At 48.2% G+C, this 21,360-nt stretch overlaps 1 protein-coding gene across 9 annotated transcripts in view; it reads left to right on the forward strand.

Moving 5' to 3' along the window:
• Positions 1–21,360, forward strand: part of COL26A1 (collagen type XXVI alpha 1 chain) — a 197,534-nt gene that overhangs the window by 35,200 nt on the left and 140,974 nt on the right. For 5 of the 9 annotated variants that reach the window (XM_072837339.1, XM_072837336.1, XM_072837333.1 and 2 more), the window contains exon 2: positions 11,716–11,838. In XM_072837339.1, coding sequence (XP_072693440.1) covers positions 11,716–11,838 — 123 coding nt within the window. Of the gene's footprint in view, positions 1–6,163; positions 6,795–11,715; positions 11,839–21,360 lie in introns of those variants that run through there. The other 4 variants (XM_072837334.1, XM_072837335.1, XM_072837337.1 and 1 more) reach the window with 2 other exon arrangements.

Below are 21,360 nucleotides of genomic sequence, written 5' to 3' on the forward strand. Positions count from 1 at the left end.
CTATTGGTGGGTAGGGTCATTTTCCTTACATAGCATCACTGGGAAGCCTGTTGCAAGTGCATATTCCTGGGGCGCTTGTGTGGCTCCATCAGTGAAGCGTCTGCCTTTGGCTCAGGTTATGATATCACGGTCCTGGGATGGAGCCCTGCACTGGGCTCCCGGCTCAGCGGGGAGCCTGCTTCTCCCTCTCCCCCTGCTCTTGCTGTCTCTCACTTGCTCGCTTGCTTACTCTTTCTCCCAAATAAATAAAATGTTAAAAAAAAAACCCAACTCCTACGAATGCATATTCCTGGGCCCATCCCTGTAGGACCTGAGTTAGCAGGTGGTTTTGAGAGATGGTCCACTTGAGAAGGAGCACTGAGGACATATTACTGGGTCCTGTCCTGATCTTGGACACAAAGAGAGCTCTTGCAGGCCCAATGCCTCATGGTCCAAGGTGGACAGTGAAGAACATCGGTCTGTCCAGAACAAATGTGTGGCACCTCACTACACAAAAGTTCTGGTGAGTTCCAGTTCTCGTAGTGAGATCTGTGTCGCCAGAGCATTTCTCAGCAGGTGGCCTCCCGAACCGTGTGCAGGAATGCTGATCCCACGGAAGACATTTGGCACCAAAGTCTGGTTGCCTCTGGCACTCCTATTAATGGGAGTCATCGCGGATCATGATTGAGATGCTCCAGACCACGCTGTCTGTTCGGCCAAATTGTATACTCCCTCAGCTGCCCCCCATGCGAATGAGAAATTCAATCCGTAAGTGGCTAATGTTCCATATGAGGTTCTTTCCAGCCTTGTCTTGGGTGAGGGAGGCCTCAGGAATTCCCCACCATGGAAAGTGCTAGAGAATGAATGTGGACAGGTATGAAGTGGCACAGCTGTGCGGTCCAGGGGTGCGCTGGCTCCCTGTTGCCCACGAATGTGCATCGGAACCCACACACCCCATGTTAGAGCCTGAAGTCCACGTCATCGCCCTCCTGTTTTTCTAGAAAGATTGGGTCCTTTGCTATGGGGTTTTTGGATTAGCAGCCTTTCCCTGTGAAAGTCAGTGACCTTAAGATGACTTACATTCCTCCCTGGTCCTGCCTCAGAATGGACAGTTCCAATAAAATGTGTTGGGGGACACAGGCCAATCCATCTGCATATGCGGACGCTCCTACTGGTTCCTGTGTCCTGAAAACCCGTGAGGACCGAAGGGAACATACATTCAGTTATTCTCACATAAAACCGTCACCTGGTTGGGAGATGGAACCACAGGGACACTCACCTTGCTGGGAGAGGCTGTGTGGCAGTCCACGGGGGGCTGCATTGGACCTCGTTTGTCCGAATGGGGGACAGATAATGGAGAGATCTCTGTGAGCACCTTCACGGACTGTGTCCGTGTATCTGGGCCTGGCCGCTGGCCTCTGCCCCTCCACACTGCCACCTGAGAGCCCTCCTTGAACCCCACTGACTGGGTGTCCGTCTTTTTTCTTTTTCTTTTTCTTTTTCTTTTTCTTTTTCTTTTTCTTTTTCTTCTCTTTCTTCATGAGAGACACAGAGAGAGAAAGGCAGAGACATAGGCAGAGGGAGAAGCAGGCTCCCTCTGAGGGAGCCCAATGCAGGACGCTATCCCAGGACCCTGGGATCACTCCCTGAGCCGAAAGCAGACGCTCAACTACTGAACCACCCAGGCATCCCCACAGAAGGTTTTTTTTTAACAAGAGGGGCACCCAGAGATGCCTGCCTGGTTCAGTGGTTGAGCATCTGCCTTCGGCTCAGGGCGTGATCCTGGGGACCTGGGATAGCGTCCTGCATTGGGTTCCCCACAGGGAGCCTGCTTCTCCCTTTGTCTATGTCTCTGCCTCTCTCTGTATTTCACATGCATAAATAAATAAATCTTAAAAAACCCCACAACAACTGTGTTTTCGCCTCTTCTTTTCCAGTAGGATGGGTCTCCAAACCCCTCGTGGGCTGATCATGTGTCCTTTACCCTCCACACACTGAGTGGGTATCCTGTGTCTGCCCACCGCCCCCTTGCAGGATGGGGCACCCACTGCGACCGTTGTAGGGGGGCTGCTCATCACAGCTGTGGTGGTGGCCTTCTGAGCTGTCCTCTTTCCAGGGGTGCTCACTGCTCTACGGGTCTGCCTCTCTGTCCCCCCCAGCCTGTGGAACATCGGCCACTTTGTTCTTGGTGCCCTGGGTGTCAGTTTGTTTCTTTCCTAGTTAGGGCTCATGGCAGATGTCAGGTGGAGTCCCTGGGAAGCAGATTCTGAGACGGGGTCCGGCATGGAGGATGTGTCCTGGGATTGATGACCATAGAAAGGAGGGAACAGAGGCAGGGGTCAGGAGACATTGGGCTGGGATGCAGGCCCAGTGACATCTACCACCGCCTCCCCAGGGAGCCCTGCAGCTATAGCGGACCTTCCGGCTTGTCCTGACGTCCATATGGCTGGGCTCTTCAACTCAAGCATGGACCAGGCCCTGGGCAGGGGCCGCCCTAGAGAAAACTGGACCTTGGGTGAGGCAGCTCCAGGTGGCTGAGGAGGTAGTGGGAGGGTCTGACTGCTAAGACCCTTGTCGAGGGGGATCTGGTGGCACAGCCCAGTGTCCACCCGCCCTGGGCTGGTGCAGAGGGGAGTGGGGTGTTCTCGACATTACTTACTCTGCACTAAGACAGCCTGAGATTGCCTTGGCTTTCGGAGTCCAGCGCACACGGCTGACACGCTGAACTTGTTGGCGAGAACCTCTACACCCCATCTGGGGCTCGTCTGGTGGATTTTGGGGCTGCACTGCCAGACTCCATGTTCGCCTGGTCATGTTTCATCTTGTTAGATTTGGCTCCTCACTCCAGGCTGGGGAGATCTAGCTTGGATCCCTCTTCCCTCCTCAGACCCAGGCCCCTTTGCCTACCAGCTCCTGGTCTTCTGCAGTTCCTGTCAGCAGCGCGCTGCCTCCAGCACCCACTCCAGGCAGCGTGGCGCCAAGTGGAGAGACCACCCTACTAGCTCTGCTGGGGCCTGAACTGCCCACCACTGTTGTCCCAGTGGCCTCACATGTGGGATTGGCCTGTCCCTCCGGCTTCCTGGTTTGCAGGTGGGATGGCTCCCAAAGGGACTTGGCTGATAAGAACTTTCTAGGCTATACTGTACTAGTTCCCTAACCGTCTGCTATCCTCCTGGGCAAGGTAGGTGCAGCATAGAGCTTAGAATTGAAGACTGAGCTTCCAGGTCTAAAATGACCACTTGCTCGGTGTGTGACCTTGTCTCCTCTGGAGGCTCAGCCTCCTTCTCTATAGAGCTCCTACCTGAGAATTGTTGCAAAGATTACATGAGATCACGTACGTGCTAGTTTCCTGGGGCTGCCGCATGTCCCACACACAGTCAGCTTCAACAACAGAAATGAATTTCCTCCTGGTGCTGGAGGTTGGAAGTACAAGATGGAGGTGTTGACAAGGGGGGTTTCTCCGGAGGCCCCTCTGCCTGGCTTGCGGATGGTCACCTTCTCCCTGCACCTTTACACTGTCTTTTCTTTGTACATATTTGTGTTCATATTTGCAAATTTCTTCTTTTTATAAGGACGTCAGTCACACTGGATCACAGTGCACCGTAATGACATCATTTTAACTTAATTCTCTCTTTAAAGACTCTACCTTTTTTTGTTTTAAGATTTTATTTATTTTATAGGGATAGTGCGAAAGAGCACGAGCTGAGGGAGGGAGAGAGGGAGAGATTTCCAAGCAGACTCTGTGCTGAGTGTGGAGCCCCAACACAGAGCTTGATCTCATGACCCCAGATCACAGCCTGAGCCGAAACCAAGAGTCAGAAGCTTAACGAACCAAACCACCCTGGTGCTCCAAGACTCCATCTTCAAATAACATCACGTTTTGGGTTACTGAGGGTTAGGGTTTCAACATAGGAATTTGGGGGTAGGGACACAACTCTGCCTACACCAGTACATGGGACTGCTTTGCCAATTGTAAAACAGGTTGTCCTGGGCTGGACTCTGCCCGCAGGAGAGGGTCTCTGCATGGTCAGGAGCCAGGCGGGCTGACTGTGCCAGAGTTGTTGAAGGGGTGAGGACCTGGCTCCTCTGCCTGCATCTCTCTGGGGGACCAGCTAAGCTCCAGGGCCTTTGCTCCAAGGGTATGTTTTCAGCATCATCTAGATGGCTCATCCCCGCAGCCATTGCCTTCAGGCCGCATACCTGAGTCCCCATCCCCATCCCCCCCCCCCCCCCCCAGCTCCTGTGTGCCCAGCTGGCAGGCAGAAGGCCTGGAACTGGTCCTGGGTGTTGGGGTAGGGTATGGCCAGATAATTAGAATTATCAGGCCCAGGTGGAGAGGGGCCTAAACTCAACACCCTTAACCTTGAGATGGGTGGCCACAACCTCTTGCTAGGGCTCAGGACCCAGCACACAGCAGAGCCCGAGAAACAGTGAGTGCAATTGCATGAGACAAGGTCTTGCGGGGACATCGGGGTTAGATCTGCATACCTTTACGAGGCCTGCCCTGGGTCCACCGTCCTTGGGAGCCTATAGGCTTCTAGTACGATTAGGGCTGAGATAGGGCATGCACGAGACCCTGTAAAGCATGAGGCAGGAGTCCTTTCCTGGCCAGGGGATCAGGGAGGGCTTCCAGGAGGGGATGGAACTGAATGAAGACTGGTAGGGTAACAGTTGGTCAAATTGAAGAAGGTGGGGTGGCATGCCAGGGAGGACAGTGTGACAGTTGAGTGACAAGATTGAGGGTGGTAGGAGGTGGTACCAGGGAGGTGGGTGGGAGCTGTGAGGGATGGGGCCCTAAGAGAGGGTTTGGAGGGGGGAAGTGACAGGGACAGGACAGATTTGTGGTTTAGGGGGTGCCCTCTGGTGGCAAGTAGAGGACACTGCAGGGAGATGGGGCTGGAGGCTGGGAGACCAGGTACCAAGACTGTCCAGGTGCAATATCAGAGGGAGCAGGAGAGGGGCAGAGGAGGGGGACTTGCCTGGTGTGGGGGCTAATTGGCCATGGGGAGTGAGGGAGGGAGAAGGTGGAGTCTGTGGCAATTTGCTTCTGGGAGTTCTGGGCAAAAGGACCAGTTTAGTGGTGCTGGTCACCAACATGGATCCAGTTGAGTCTGGAGAGTGATGTGCTCAGGATTGAAGTGTCCCATGGGCTATAAAGATGTGTGACTACTGCCCAGACAAGTAGGGCCTATATGTTGGGGTTCAAGGGGAAGCATGTTGAAGTGACTCAACATGAAGGTTGGAGCAGAGCATGGGACAGGAGCAAAGGGGCAGACTGGATGATCCTCCCGGGAAGGGAGGGCACTGTCAGAGCCCTGGGGCTTGGTTCAGGCTCCGAGCTTAGGGTCCTGGGGATGGAGGGGAAGTGTGAGTGAGATCAAGTCCCAAAGCAAAGGTCAGATGGGAGAACTGGGGAGGTTTGGGGCTCGGTGTTTGGGGTGAGACCAGGGCTATGGGGAGGAAAAGCTGCCATATTGGCATCTCCCTGGGTAGCAGGCAGCACTGGAGACTGGTTGGTTAGTTATATTCAGAGGTAGGCATGGGCCAAGGGAGTGTCCTGAAGGCGCTCCATTCCATTGTGCCATGATTTCCTGAAGCCACTTAGTACTTGTTGTCCTAAAAGACCCTAAACTAAGAATTTCATAACTTGGCCAAGCCATGGAGCCAAACACCATGGCGAAGACTGCTGTAAGAATAGCCTCTGGGTCTCGTGGAGCAGGGTCAAGTTGCTCTACCCCATCAGGGAGCAGACCTCATCTCCTAAGGAAAGGGACCTGGACAGGAGGCCATCTATCTCCAAGGCTGAAAGCGAGTTTCCCATCCAGGACCCTCCATGAGAAGGCAGCTGGGGAGGGGGAGGGGAGGTGCAAAAGAGACATTTGCTGCCCAAAGATAATGCCAGCCCTTTCCCATCCTGATGAAGGCTGCTGAGGACATCCTCACTGCCAGGCAGTTCGAGGACCAGCCCTCCCACTCTCAGATTCTGTGCTCTTGGGCCAGTTCTTCTAGAAGGCTCTTAAAAGGGATGTATGTCTCCTGCCCAGCCATTCTGTGGGTGAAATTATTCTCTAGTCCATACAGCTCTGTTTACTTCCCAGTATGCACCCATCATGGGCAGGGGTGGGAGTGGGTGGTACTGTGATGTCACTCACAAACAGGAGACATAGAATGTTCAGGTCATAGGGATCCTAAGAGGGACCCCACACGGGAGCCGAGTGCCTGACACCAAGATTCCCTGGAACTGTGAGGCCTGGAGATGAACAGGGTTTTGAATTCCATTTGAGCAGGCCTGGATCCCTCTTCCCTTGTCTCTGACTGCCTTCTTCGTTGTTTTTGGCCAGGTTTTGATTTTGGGAAGCCATTTACAGCCCATTAAAAGATCAAATGTCTGGATATGATGAATCGAGGCATTTGAAAATGTTTTGCAATTCACAGCTCATTTCCCTATAGAAAACCCCGACCCGGCGTGATTTCGAGATGGCTGGACTGCCTGTCTGTTCCAGGCCGACAGGGGCGGATGTTGGGATGGAGCACTGTCCTTGGTTTGGTGCATCCCCAAGAGAGTCAGGCTGGATGCCTGAGATGGCACTGATGCTCCCTGGTAGAGATGAAGGAAGGGCCCAGACTACTGACATCTTGCATAATTTCCAGACCAATCTGGCAGAGGCAGGAGTGGAGGTTTGTGCTGGGGAGGTGGGACCCTGCTGATCCTCTGGGCTAAAAGACTGGATTCCCTTCCCAGCTCAGCCTCAAGTTTGAGCTACAGACAGTGAGGTTTAACTGCCCACTACTTCTCGCAGCTGCAAAATGGGAAGGTCAGTCCCTATGCTTTTATGGACACTGTGGGGTTTTGATAGCCAGCCAATCAGTGATACCTCGGCTTAGGTAGTGCTGCATGATTTATGCACCACGAACCTGAATCTATCCCTATAGTCCCCACAATAACCATGAGAGGTAGAATTTTTTATATTTCACTGGGGCTCAGAGAGAGAGGACATCACTTTGCTCAAGTCACAGAGAATGTTGGTGGCAGAACCAGGTTTTGAACTAGGTCTCCTGGTGCCTTTGGGGAGAGGGATGGACTTAATCACTTCTATGCTTTTTGACTGCAAATTTTGGTAATATAGATTTGCCTAGAAAATTGTCAAGATTTTAGTTTTGATGCAAGATTACACATAATATTTAGGAATGATTTTAAATCTCTGAAATTCTCCTCTGTGTCTTTTGCTCATTAAGAATTGTTATAAGCTTTGTCTATTTGAATTTTTTAAACCTGTTTTGTTGGCTCACTTTTTAAAGTAAATCTACTTCATTCATTTCTGCTTGAATCTTTGTTGATTCTTTTCTTCTTTCTCTTTTCAGAGTTTTCTAATTATTTTGTTTTCTGTTGTTACCTTTTTGCTTTTCTGGCATTTTGTTGGATAAATTAAATTTTCCTTTGTTTTATTTTTTTCATTGTTTGTCAGTTTTGTGTCCTCTTTCTATCCTTGCTAGTATTCGTTTTCAAATTGAAAGATATATTTGTGTCTTTTTCTGCTATACCTGAAGTTGCATAGCACCTGTGTCCTTTCCTTAAACAAGACAAAAACTCCAGCAACTTTCACTTCTGTCCCTCTTACAGATCTCTTCCATACTGAGATCACTTTGAATTGTAGAGCTAGGCTGTTATTAAATCTTTTTTTTTTAAAAAAGGTTTTATTTATTTATTCATGAAAGACAGAGAGAGAGAGAGAGGCAGAGAGAGAGGCAGAGACATAGGCAGAGGGAGAAACATTTCCCACGCAGGGAGCCCGGTGTGGGACTTGATCCTGGGACTCCAGGATTATGCCCTGGGCCAAAGGCAGGCACTAAACCACTAAGCCACTCAGGGATCCCCTGTTATTAAATCTTATTACTATTTATTTGCTCATAATTGCTTCTCATATTTAATATATTTCTTCTGTATCCTCCATTTACTTTGCTGGAGTACATCCTGCAGTGATTCTTTCAGAAAAGGTGACTCGTAAGCTTTCTAAGTTCCTGTGTATATGAAAATGTCTCTTTTTTTAAAAAATAGATTTATTTATTTATTTGGGAGGAGGGCGAGAATCCTCAAGCAGGCTCCCCACTGAGCCCAGAGCCCAACTTGGGGCTCAGTCCCACAACCCATGAATCATGACCTGAGCTGAAACCAAGAGTCAGATGCTTAACCGACTAAACCATCCAGGCACCCCTGAAAATGTCTTTATCTTGGCTTTGCCTTTGAAAGAGAGCTTGCCTGGGCATGGAATTCTGGGTAGTTGATATTTCCCCTCAGAAATTTGAAAACACTGTGTTTCTTGATGATTCTGGTGCTGCTGCTAAGAACTCTAATTTCAGTTTATTGTAGGTAATCTGTGTTACTTTCCTTTCTATGGCTTTTGGTGTTTTGTCTCCATCCTGAGGGTTCTGACATTTCATCACCATATGTCTGTCTGTGTTCACCTTGCTTAGCACTTGGTGGGCTCTTTTGGATTAAGAAATCACGTCTTTCTTGAACTTTCTTTTTACTATTTCTTCAAGTATGTACTTTCCTTGGCTCTCTCCGATCCCCTATTCCAGAGCTACTAATGGACAGACCTGTCAGCACGTGGTCTGTCCTCTGGGTCTCTCACCTTTCCCCCCAACACTTCCCACCTCCTTTTCCCCTGTAGTGCATCCTTGAAAAGTTCATGGCTCGGATTTCCCGCTCATCTGCTCACTCTCTAGTGTCCATTCAGATTTTTCAGCCCATCTGTTGTGCTTTTGGTTTTTATAGTCATACATTTCATTTCCAATAGATCTCATTTTTTCCATTTCATAATGTTTTTTTACAAGTGCACAATTCTCTTATCTCTTTGGGGACATTAATTATGTTTTAAGAAACTGTCTTCATCAGTTTGCTTTATTGTCTCTTCCTGAGGTGTGATTTATTGTCTGTTGAGTTGGTGCCTTTTGTTCATGGTGTTGGCCTTTTTTTCTCGAATAATTTGAACTTCTTGGTATTTGGGGGTTTCCACTAGCTCGTCTTTGCTTTACTATTTATGGCTGCTTTGACTCTTGGACGGTTGGTACTATAGATGAAGGGTAGAGAAGGAGTGTGCAAGAATTCAGTTGTATAGGGGTGCCTGGGTGGCACAGTTGGTTGAGCTTCCAACTTTTGGTTTTGACTCAGGTCATGATCTCAGGATCCTGAGTTTGAGCCCCTTGTTGAGCTCCATGCTCAGCCTCAGCGGGAAGTCTGCTTCTCTGCCTCTCTCTTCCGCTTCTTCTGATCCTCCCCCTGCGTGCTCTCTCTCTCTCTCTCTCTCTGAAGTAAATACATAAGTCTTTAAAAAAAAAAAAAAAGAATTTGGCTGTATAAACTTGAGAGAGTCCCAGTTTCTCCTGGAGGTCATCAGCTTTTGAGGCACTCTCTCCAACCACACCTGTCTCAAGGCAGGTGAATCCAATGCCTGATTCTTGACACAGCAGGAGTAGGAATACAGGTCCTATCTGTCTGACTCCATGTACTATGGTCCTCTGACAGTCACTCTGGGTCCCTCCCCTAACCCAGTAGCCATATCACTTTCTCCCTAGTTGCACCCACATTTAGCACCAATCTGGAATCTTCCCCGTGTGTTTTGGGTTGGGCTTTCCTCTTTCAACTTAGTTCTGCCTACTTCCAGTCTCTCAAGCACTCCTCAAAATTTCTGGTCCACTGCTTCTTGTTTTCCAGTGCTGTAAGGATCTGATTTTTATTTTTATATACTTACATTTTCTGCTTTACTGAGTTGTGATCAACAAATTTAAGTGCATATTTACGTTGTACATTATGCTTTTTTCCCCAAAAGTATACAATGTGATGACTTAATATACATTGTGAAATGATTACTACAGATTGTTAATACATTTATCACCTCACATAGTTACCATTGTTTCTTTGTTTGTTTTGTTGTAAGAACACTTAAGAGCTACTCTCTTAGCAAATTTCAAGAATGCAATATGATATTATTAACTATAATCACCACATGATTATACATATGATATACATATAATAATATACATACATATAGCTCTAATCTGTATGTTAGATCCCCACTACTTATTCGTTTTATAACTGGACATTTGTATTCTTGGCAACCCCTCTTCTACTCTCTAGTTCTATGAGTTGGATGGCTTTGGATTCCACACACAAATGAGATCATATGGTATTTGTCTCTCTGTGTCTGGCTTATCTACTTAGCAGAATGTCCTTCAGGTTCATCCATGTTGTTGCAAATGGTAGGATTTCCTTCTTTTTTGTTGCTGAATAATATTCCATCATGTGTGTGTGTCTCTCTCTGTGTATGTATTTTCTATATTTTCTTTGTCCATCCATTCATGGGTGGGCACTTTTGTTGTTGTTACAACATCTTGACTGTTGTAATTCTGCAATGAATATGGGAGTGCAGACATCTTTTCTAGATTTTGATATTATTTCTTCGGATATATACCCAGAAGTGAGATTCCTGGATCATACAGTAGCTCCATTTTTAATTTCTTCAGGAACCTACCATTATGGCTGTATCTGTGTACATTGGGACCAAGAATGTACCAGAGTTCCTTTTTTTCCACACCTTCACCAACACTTATTGTCTCATGTCCTTTTGATAATAGCTATCCTAACAAGTGTGAGGTGGTATCTCATTTTGATTTGCATTTTCCTGATGACAAGTGATGTTGAGTACCTTTTCATATACTTTTGGCTGTCTGTATGTCTTCTTTAGAAAAACGTCAATTCAGCTCCTTTGGCCATTTTAAAATCAGATTATTTGTCTTTTGGCTATTGACTTTAGAGTTTCTTGTATGTTTCAGATATTAACCCCTTATAAGATGTATGGTTTACAGAAATCCCACAGCTCCCACAAAGGCATTTTCATCCATGGATGGCTGCCAAATCATTGTTACTGAGGGGAGATATGAGTGGGGGACCTCTGTCTCGCCATCTTGCTGATGTCACAACAGGGACTTATCTTTAGTTTTTAAATTTCTAGGATTGGGGGGATGGGGGCAGTGGGAGCCTGTGCTTGTCTGCCATCTGGATTCAATCACCATATTGTTTGCATATGTCCTCTGCCCCCCACTGCCATGCCCCAGTTCAGGCTTCCACACTTCTCACACTGCATCAGAGAAATTCTAAACTCGGACCCATTGGGTCATTACCTTGGTCAGAGTCCTTCAGTGGCTTTCCACTGACTTGATGATAAGACCCACATCTAGCCTGGCAGGTACCATGCCACTTCCTTTCTCCTGGCTCCCCTTCCTCCAGCCTTTGGGTCGCATGTGATTGCACTTGCCTTGGGCTGACTCCTATCTTTCAGTATCCAGGTGGTTGGCCTTTCTTGGGACTCAGGTTGGGTGCCTTGCTCTGTTTGCATAGTTCCCTGTGTGCATCCTTTGGTTGCACCTATGGCCTGGTGTTCCTGTGGGTTGTAATCACTTCCTTTTTAGGCTTCTTCACCAGAGTGGGATTTCCCAATGGGCAGGGGTTCATTACGAGGGTTTGGTGGCTGAAATGATGGATTCCTGGACTTGGTGGTCAAGAGGTGTGGGTACTCTCTGTTCCTCTTATGCCTGGACTGATGATGTTAATGGACCCCTTACCCAGGAGAATGAGCTCTCCCCTCCCACCCTGCACCTTGTGGAGGGACCCCTCCTTGACTTGCAGCAGCACCTCAAGAATAGGCAGGGCTGACATGACTGTTGCTTTCCCCACAGGCACTGGTGCCATCACACCGTGACGCGGACAGTGTCCTGCCAGGTGCAGAACGGCTCAGAGACAGTGGTCCAGCGTGTGTACCAGAGCTGCCGGTGGCCCGGGCCCTGTGCGAACCTCGTGAGGTAAAGGCTGTGGGGCTAGCCAGCTCTGCCCTTCCTTTCTGGCCCGTTGGGTGAATCCAACCTCAACACATGCTGCTCGGGAGGCGGGTTGACGCTTGGAAACAAGCGGAGCTTGCATTTATGGAGCACCTTCTGTGTACAGAGCATGGGGATATGTGTGGGCAAGATGAAAGGGACATGCTCCCCACCCTGAAAGAACCTCACAATCGAGTGGGCGTTTGATGAGGAGAAGAGCACCATAGACAGCAAGTGGGGAGAAGGGACTCCCCCTCACGGCCCCACCTCGTAGCCCCGCCCCCTGGCCCCGCCTCCCTAGCCCCACCCCTCTCACCCTGTCCTCACAGCTCCGCCCCTCTCGGCCCCGCCCCTCTCACCAGCCCCCACCCACATCCCTCAGGCAGCTACTCAGCATTCACTGGGAGAAATCTGAATTCAGGGTCTCTGACACCCCACCTCACCTGCTCCCTAGTCCTCTTTCCTTCCAGTCTGTGCTCCAGCTCCAGCCTCGTTTACTCTCTCTCCACACCTGACCAACCCTGAGTTTCTGCCTCCAAGACCCTTACCCCTCTCTTCCTGGGACCACCTTTCTCAAACTCCAAATCCCTTCCCAAATACAGAAACAGACCCATAAATACAGAGAACAAATTGGTGGTTGACAGAGAGGAGTGGGGGCAGGCCAGATAGGTGAAGGGAGAGTAAGAGGTAGACTTCCAGCGACACAACAGCCACACGGGGTGAAAAGTACCGCAGAGGGAATATAGTCAATAATATTTAACTTTGTATGATGCCAGATGGTAACTACACGTGCCACAGTGAGCATTTTGTCATGGATATAATTGTCAAATCACTATGCTGTACACCTGGAGCTAATATAATATGTCAATGATATCAATTAAAAAAACTCTCAGCAACATCCATTTATGTTTGACCAAGTATCTGGGTATGCTGGCCTAGCCAAGTAGACACAAAATTAACCATCACAGGAGTCATGATGAATTGGGTATGTTTTCATTACCAAGGATGGAGAAACTGAGTCCAGGAGTCTTGTGCGGACACAGTGCTGCCCCCTGCAGGGCTCACATGCAGCCAACTCAGAATCAGCTTGCATGTGGAGCTGGGATCCATGATTCCGGTCCTGGGCGGCAGGCTGCAGAGCCAGTCAGGGGAAGGAGTGGCCTGTTTGTTTTCTAAATTTTCATTCTATCTTTCATTATTATTATGAAGAAAGTGGTATATACTCGCTGTCCACCCCCCCCCCCCCGCCCCAGTCCAAATGTTACAGAACTGAATAGGGTGGAAGATGAGCATTCTCCCTTCTTCTACTTGCACCTACATAATCTCATTATTAATATTAACAGTGTGTTATTCCAGACCCTTTTCTCCTCTTATACATCCTCTTATATATGTATCTTCTTTTCTTTTTTTAAGATTTTACTTCTTTATTTGACAGAGAGAATGAGAGAGAGAGAGAGCACAAGCTGGGGGAGAGGCAGAGGGAGAGGGAGAAGCAGATCCTCCACTGAGCAGGGAGCCCCATGTGGGACTCGATCCCAGGACCCCGAGATCATGACCTGAGCCAAGGGTGGACGCTTAACCAACTCAGGCACCCAGGAGCCATATATATATTTTTTTGTAAACAAAGACCGGATGATGTTCTTTTGTTCTGCAACTTGCTTCCCTCCACAAAAATATTTTGCAATCATTTCTGAAGAGCCACCTCATTTTTAATGGCTATGCAGCATTCCATTGAAGGAGAGGATCATCGTTGATTCCTCATGTCCTCAATTGATGGATATTTAAGTGGTTTCCTAGTTTGTTTGTTTTTTTTTAATATTTTATTTATTTATTTGAGAAAGAAAGAGCAAGAGAGAGAGAGAGAGAGAGAGAGAGAATGCACTAGAGCAGGGGAAGGGCAGAGGGAGAGGGAGAGAGAATCCCAAGCAGATTCTACGCAAAGCGTAGAGCCCGACTCAGGGCTTGATCTCATAACTCTGAGATCATGATCTGAGCCAAAATCAAGAGGCTTAACTGACTCAGCCCCCGAGGTGCCCCAGTGGTTTCCTAGTTTTAACTATTATAGGCTATGTATGCTTCAATCAGCATCATTTTATATATGTGTATATATATATATACATACACACACATTATATATATACATTATATATATTATATATATAAAATATATATACATGTATATATAATATATACACATTATATATAACATTATATATATCATTATTATATCATTATATATATCATTTTATATATATTTTTTAACATTTTTACAGTTTTTTTAAAAAAACATTATTTTGGAATAATTTTCAGTTTTCAGAAATGTTGCAAAAAATAATAAGCAGAATTTCTATAGATCTTTTATTTCAGTCAGCTTCCCTGTCTTGGTCAACTGGGGCTGCCATAACACACTACCACAGAGTGGGTGGCTTAAACAACAATTTATTTCTTAAATTTCTGGAGGCTGGGAATTCCAGGATCGAGGTGCTGGCAGATTTGGTGTCCAGTGAGGACCACATGGCAGAGGGTAGAGGGAGCTCTGTGGGGTCTCTTTTATGAGACCAACTCCATTCACGAGGGCTCCACCCTTAGGCTCATGACTTAAGCACCTCCCAAACGCCCGCCTCCTAATGCTGCCCATCGATTAGGCTTCAACATACAAATTTAGGGGGAAATAGAAACATTTAGTTCATAGCAATCTTTTTTTTTTTTAAAGATTTTATTTATTTATTCATGAGAGACACAGAAGGAGAGAGGCAGAGACACAGGCAGAGGGAGAAGCAGGCTCCATGCAGGGAGCCTGATGTGGCACTTGATCCCGGGTCTCCAGGATCATACCCTGGGCTGAAGGCGGCGCTAAACTGCTGAGCCACCCATGCTGCCCAATCCGTAATCTTTTATAACCATAGTATAATTCTCTAAGCCAGAAAATTAATGATGATATAATACTATAAATTAAGTGTAGATCTTATTCAGATTTTGCCATCTGTCCCATAATACCCTCCTTCTATCCACCTCCCCCCCATTTTGCATTTAAATTGTCCCGTCTCTGTAGTTTCCCCAAAATCTGGGGCAGTTTCTCAGTCTTTGTCTTTCATGACCTTGATACTTTTCAACAGACCTGCCAGTTACTTTGCAGATGTTCCTTAGTTTGGGTTGGCCTAATGTTTCCTTAATTTGACTGAGATAGTGCATTTTCAGGAGGGAGACTGTCAAAGTGATGCTGTGCCTTTCTCAGGGCATCCTGTTAAGGGGTCCATCATATCAGTGGACCTCCTTCCTGGTGACGTTAAGATCAATCACTTGGTTACGGGCGGTGGGGGGGTGTTTGGCAGATTTCCTCACTGTTGAGTAATTACATTTCCCTTTGTCATCTACAGGTATCTTGTGGAGAGGTATTCTGAGTCTGTACAAATATCTTGTTTCTCATCCTCTTTCCATCCCCTAATCTTAGCCTCTCCATGGATGATTCTGCCTGCAATAATTACTATGGTGGTGCTTGGCAAATGATGATATTCTAGTTTCCTAATTCTTTAAAATTTTCATAATTTTTAAAAGATATATTTATTTATTTTAGAGAGAGAGAAAGCAAGTGAGAGCATGAGGAGGGGGGACAGAAGGAGAGGGAGTGAGAACTTCAAGCAGATTCTGCTGAGCCTGGAACCCAATTTGGGGCTCGATCTCATGACCTGAGATCATGATCTGAGCTGAAAGCAAGAGCCAGACGCTGTGCCTCTAAATTTTCATAGTGTTTTAATAATACAGTGTCCACACTGTATACAAGTGTATTGACAGTGATTCCTTCTGTAAGGGGAATGGCTAAGGAAATGGATATGTCCATTTTTTAAATTTTAAGAGAGAGATCTGCTCTTCACTCCTGTGCTGGAGGGATGGCCAGTGGATCTGTAAATGAAGACAAAGATGCTGACCCCCCCTTCCTTTTCAGCAGAAGGCAGAGAGATCCCACTCTCTCTTTCCTTCCCCTGTGCCCCCAGGAGCTGAGTTCCCAGGCCTTCCTGCCTTACTCATCAGCAGGAAGCCTCTGATGACCAGGTCGCCACCTCCTGATCCTAGAAGCATCTTCTGAGAGAAGGGTCTTAGGAGTCTGGTCTGTAGGTGGCCCCGACAGGGTAGACTGTGAGGAGTGGCTGTCCCGCTCTTCAAACATGGCAGCCGTCCCTTGAATGTAGGCCATTGAGAAGCAAGGCTACACCTGCCTCAGTGTGAATGCTACCATCTTGCTTTTTGCATGGGGAAGTCAAACTTGGAAATGGCTCTTTTCAAGACAGGGTATTTTGATGTCAGCAAGCAAATACTTGTCTTCAGAGTTGAGAAAGAAACGTGAAGAGTCGTGTGTTTCTATTTTTTCCCTACAGATTGCAGCCAAATTGAACTTGAGCCACAATCCTATGTATTGGGTACATCCCCCCAGGCAGCTACCAGGGTGGAAGCAAGACAGTGTGCAGACCCCTCCCCCAACACACATGCACACACACACACACACACACACATGCGTGCGCGCGCACCATTATATTGCTTTTGGGTTTAGCAAATGAACTGTCAGGATTCCTATAGCTAAAAAATCCTTGGGAAGAGGGCTGGCTTTCCTAATGTCAAAGTTACAAGTTGAGCCTTTTATATTTTCTAAACACAGTAAGGCACGTTTAAGAAAAGCCGAACAAGCTAACTACTGAACCGCTGACCTCAACTGAACGAGTTTCAGATGATCACCGCTTCTCACAACTGCGCTTTGCTTTGGGACTGCGGCAATGAGCTGAACACTGTTTCAGAAGCATCAGAGTCTTGTCCTCAGTGTGGGTGTTTACAGGCCTTCAGAGAGTTCTTTCCCTCTCCTTGGCCTTAGGCGCTCAGAACAGAATGTTCTGTCACAGTGGACATGCATTTGTCATGAGCCTTCCCTTTATTGAGAAAGACTTAATGCTCATTCTTTAGAGGAATTCCATATTTCTGTTCTCAATTATCATTGCTGCTTAAATTGCTATTATTTGTTCAGGAATGAGGGTTTAATGTACTTTCTCTCTCTCTCTCCAGGAATTCCTATCTGAGTTATGGTTGGGGTGTAGCCCCTCTGTCTATGGCCTGAGAGGAAGGACAGTGGGGCTTAGCACTGTCACCAGCTCCCCAGTGACGGGGGGCACCATGTGTACGCTCATCCTGGGTCCTAGTTTTGCTGGCTTCGCATATAAAAGGCCCTGTATTTGTAGTAGCTGCTTGCTGGTCTCTCCATCCCGCCCCTCCCCACCATTCCCTCCATTTCCTCTATCAAATGATGGCACTGCCCTGCTCCCAACCTTCCAGGAGCTTCCATTTCTCTTGCAGTAAAAGTCTATACCCCTCTCCAAGCTGATCAGAGTCTCATGTGACATGGACCCTGTTCCCCTCCTGACCCTGTGGCCCTCCACAAGTTGCCCTGCTCTTTGGGCTCTGGCCATGTGGCCTTTGCTGGCTTGGAGACTCTGTCTTTCCTCCCTGACACCCTGTCACTTTCCAGCCCCTTCCTTATCCTGCTTCATCTTCACACTGGTCACTGTGTGCAACACCATGTCTGTTCTGTGGTCAGCATGCTCACGGGCTTCTCTGCCTGCCAGCCCGGGGGCTAAAGGAGGGCAGGAACTGTCTCCCTCCCTTCCGTGGCCTCTGTGCCTGGCCTTCAGAGCTCAAGAGATACTATTGAATTGATGGTTCAGTATCAGGAGGAAGAAACGAGACCAAAGAGGTCAGAACCCTTTGGATTCATGCACAGCATGTGCATGACCATGAACCATGAATAATGAATGCCCTTCATTGTGGAGGAAAGTCCTTGGCTTATAAATTGACCCACAAACTTGCCACCAGGAGACTGAAGCTCAGAGAGCAAAGTGACTTGCCCAAGGTCATAAGGATAGTTATAGGGATTGGGTTGGGTTTAACTCTGGCCCATCAAACAGGCCCTATAGGGATGCTCCTGAGGTTTCACGGCCCAGCTCTCTTACTCCCCCAAATAAATACATGTTGACCTCCTCCTGTATACATGCTCTGTGGAGGCCTCCTGCCCTCTGCAAGAACCCAGACCAGGCCCCAACTCAGATTGCTGATGATCCGGTGGTGGTGGTGATGGTGGTGGCAGCAGGGGCATTATTAATCAAACCACGATGGAAGCAGGCACAGAGGGACGCCTTGGTGGTTCAGTGGTTGAGCGTCTGCCTTTGGCTCAGGACGTGATCGCAGGGTCCTGGGATCAAGTCTTGCATTGGGCCTCCCTCAGGGAGCCTGCTTCTCCCTCTGCCTATGTCTCTGCCTCTATGTGTTTCTCACGAGTAAATAAATAAAATCTTAAAAAAAAAAAAAAGAAGCAGGCACATATTCATATGTGTCATCACTGCCGTGCAGGAGCAAGGTGCCCTGAGGTGAAGATGGGGTGGGGACCTCACCCCTGGACCTGTGGGCTTCCCTGAGCAGGGGTGCTCTGTGAGGGGCATTTAGTAAGGTATGAAAAAGCTCAAGATTGTGTAACCCTGTCCCACTGCAGTTATTATGTTTTGTAGTGTGTGTGTGTGTCTCTGTGTGTGTGTTTTAGTATAATTTAAAATTTTACAGACTTCTAAAGAGTCTGTCTGCTGCAAGTCTGTGAGCTGGGCTTTTTCTGAGAAGACCCTCTGGGTAGGAAGAGCTTGGGAGGTGCCTGGGAGCACTGTGCCTCAAGTGCCTCTTCCCCAAGTGTCCCAATTCTGTGGGCTGAAAGCGGTGGATGACATTACCAAGAGAGGCTTCAGTATGGGAACACAGTTTGGGAGAAATGCTTCCGAGCTGAACCAGCAGCTCAAGATCTTGGGCTCCTTTGACTTCACTCTCAGCCAGCTCCCGTGTGTCTGCCCTGTTGTCCTTCAAGGTCACAGAAGGGCGGCAGCAGCTCCGGACATTAACAACAGTGTCCCAAACAAACAGGAAAGAGGAGGTGGCATCATGTTCTCCTCTCAGAGGGTGCTGCCTTTTCTAGAACCCTCCTGAAGCTTCCCTGGATGTCTCACTGGTCAGGATTTGTCCTCTGCGTCTGGATGTCCCTGACTCTAAAGTGGCAGTGGTAAAAGGCTTCTCTGGGCTGTTGGAGGATGATGTGAGGCAGGCTTGTAAGAAGTGTTCTGGGAATGAAGGCTGAGGCTGGGCCATGGCTGACCTGCTTCTCTGAAGCAGATCCTGGGTATCTTGCCGTCCCCACCCCCACGGCCACCGCCACCTTGGAGGCAGCCCCTAGTGGGCGATGCAAGCCTGGGCACCCTCCGAACTTGGCGTTTTTCTGCTCTGAGGTTAGGGTGGCAAACTCTAGCTGAGCTCCCCTAGCTGCCTTGTGCCTGGGTTTGCTTATAGTCCTGGCTGCCCAGTATGTCTTGCCACATTTCAACCCCCACATTTATTCTTTTTTATTTTTATTTTAAAAATTTAAAAAAGATTTTATTTATTTATTCATGAGAGACACTGAGAGACAGAGAGAGAGAGAGAGGCAGAGACACAGGCAGAGGGAGGAGTAGGCTCCATGCAGGGAGCCCGACATGGGACTCAATCCCAGGTCTCCAGGGTCAGGCCCTGGGCTGAAGGCGGCGCCAAACTGCTGAGCCACCTGGGCTGCCCCAACCCCCGCATTTATACAGAAGCTTCCAGGTTTCATTTTTTTTTTTTTTTTTTTGCCTTTGCAGCCTGTGGAGCAGGATGGGGCATGAGGAGGAGCCTGCCTGCCCCCACCCCCTGGGCCACAGAGCATAGTTCCTGGGATACCTGGCCTTCTACCCTGGAGAGAGGAACCCTTGCCCTGGCCCTTCCTCCAGCCATACTCTTCCTCGCAGGGCAGGGAGTCTGTGTGGCCAGGGTAATGTGTCCTTCTGGAGCCTAAGCTCCTCTTCTGGACCATTCTTTGGGTACCTGGCTAAATAGCCCTGAGGGCTTCTGGGTCTGCACTAGCCTCACTCCTGAATCTGGGGGACTGTGCATGGTGGGCACACCCCGAACCTCACAGGGCTGGCCAGGGTGGCTCTTTGTGGGAGTTGCTGGTGTGGCCAGAGCTGGGTGGTGTGGGGTGCATCTGCACACAGTGTGTGTGGTGAGAGCAGGGTAGGAAGAGAAGGGGTGGTGGTTGGGGTCTCCCTTGTTTCGTTTATAAAAATGATGACAGGGCCTGCCACCTGGGATTGCTTCCAGCATTCAGGGCCAGTGCTAAGGTGTGTCTAGCCAGTGCCTGACTGTGATAAACCCCAGTGCCTTGGTACGGCTCTGAGAAGACACAGATGTCAGGCGGATGAGGAGTGGCTGGCTAGAGAGTGCAGGAGCGGGTTTGCTTCCCGAGGGTGGGGGCACCTGCGCCAGCATCCTCCTGCTGCCTACCCCAGGCCAGATCTGGGGAGAAGGGAATTTCAGAATTGCAGAATTTCTGCATTTCTGCATAGTTAGATTTGGGGATCGGCATGGATATAATCCTTGGTGAGGCCTCTCTTGGCAGAAGGCTCTGAAGTCAGCACATTATCTCATTACATCCTGATGACATTTTTATGACAAAAGTGTGCAGGTGAGGGAAGGGAGAGCGTGGTTGTGAAAACTTTGAGGCTTATTCAGAATGCACTTGGGGTCTGGCATGTGCCCCTGCCCTCTCCCCCAGGAGCCCCACCTCTGTGCTTGTGTTTATTTGCTAATGCCACCCTTTCTGTAAATATTCATGGAGAACCCTACCACTATGTAGAGGAATATGATGGAGAGTAAGACCAAGTCCTCTTCCTCATGGAGTTTATATTCATGTACATATGAAAATGAGAAAAAAATATCGCCCCATAATGAGTGCAGGAAATTAAGATGGGGTGATATAATTGGGGATGACTTTGGGCCACTTTAGAGCAGGCATGAGAGGGACCCTGAAAGGACGATGTTGATGCTGAGCAAGAGTGAGGAGATAGAGCCTCCCTGTGTTGATCAGGTGAGGAAAGTTGGTGCAAAGGCCCTGAGGCAGGGAAGTCCTAGATGAAGGAACAGAGAGGCAGTCAGTGTCCAGAAGCAGAGCAGGTGAGGAGGAGAGTGTAGGCAGAGACTCCATGGCCAAAGTTTGGATTTCATGTCAGTGTATTGGGAAGTTTTAAGTAGAGATGAGAGTTTTAAGTAGAGATGAGAAATGATCTGATTTACGTTTCTGTTTGCTTAGCTTTTTTGAGAGCATTGTCGATTCACACACAGTTGTAAGAAATAATACAGAAAGATTCCATGTGTTCTCTTTTTTGGATCCCATATCCTGGTCACTCTGTTCCTTCTGAGGCTGACATCTGGCCAAACTATACAATATGTCACAACTGGAGTATCGAGATTTTGACAACAATACAGTGAGGATAGAGAGTATTTTCTGTACCCCAGGACCCCATATACTGGCTTTCCGAAGCTACACCCACTTTCCTCCTGCCACCAAGCCCTCCCAAAACCCTGGGAACCACTCATTTGTTCTATACTTTTAAAGTTTTGTCATTTCAAGAATGGAATCAC

The sequence above is a fragment of the Canis lupus genome, chromosome 8, assembly GCF_048164855.1.
Source record: "Canis lupus baileyi chromosome 8, mCanLup2.hap1, whole genome shotgun sequence".
Classification (NCBI taxonomy): domain Eukaryota; kingdom Metazoa; phylum Chordata; class Mammalia; order Carnivora; family Canidae; genus Canis; species Canis lupus.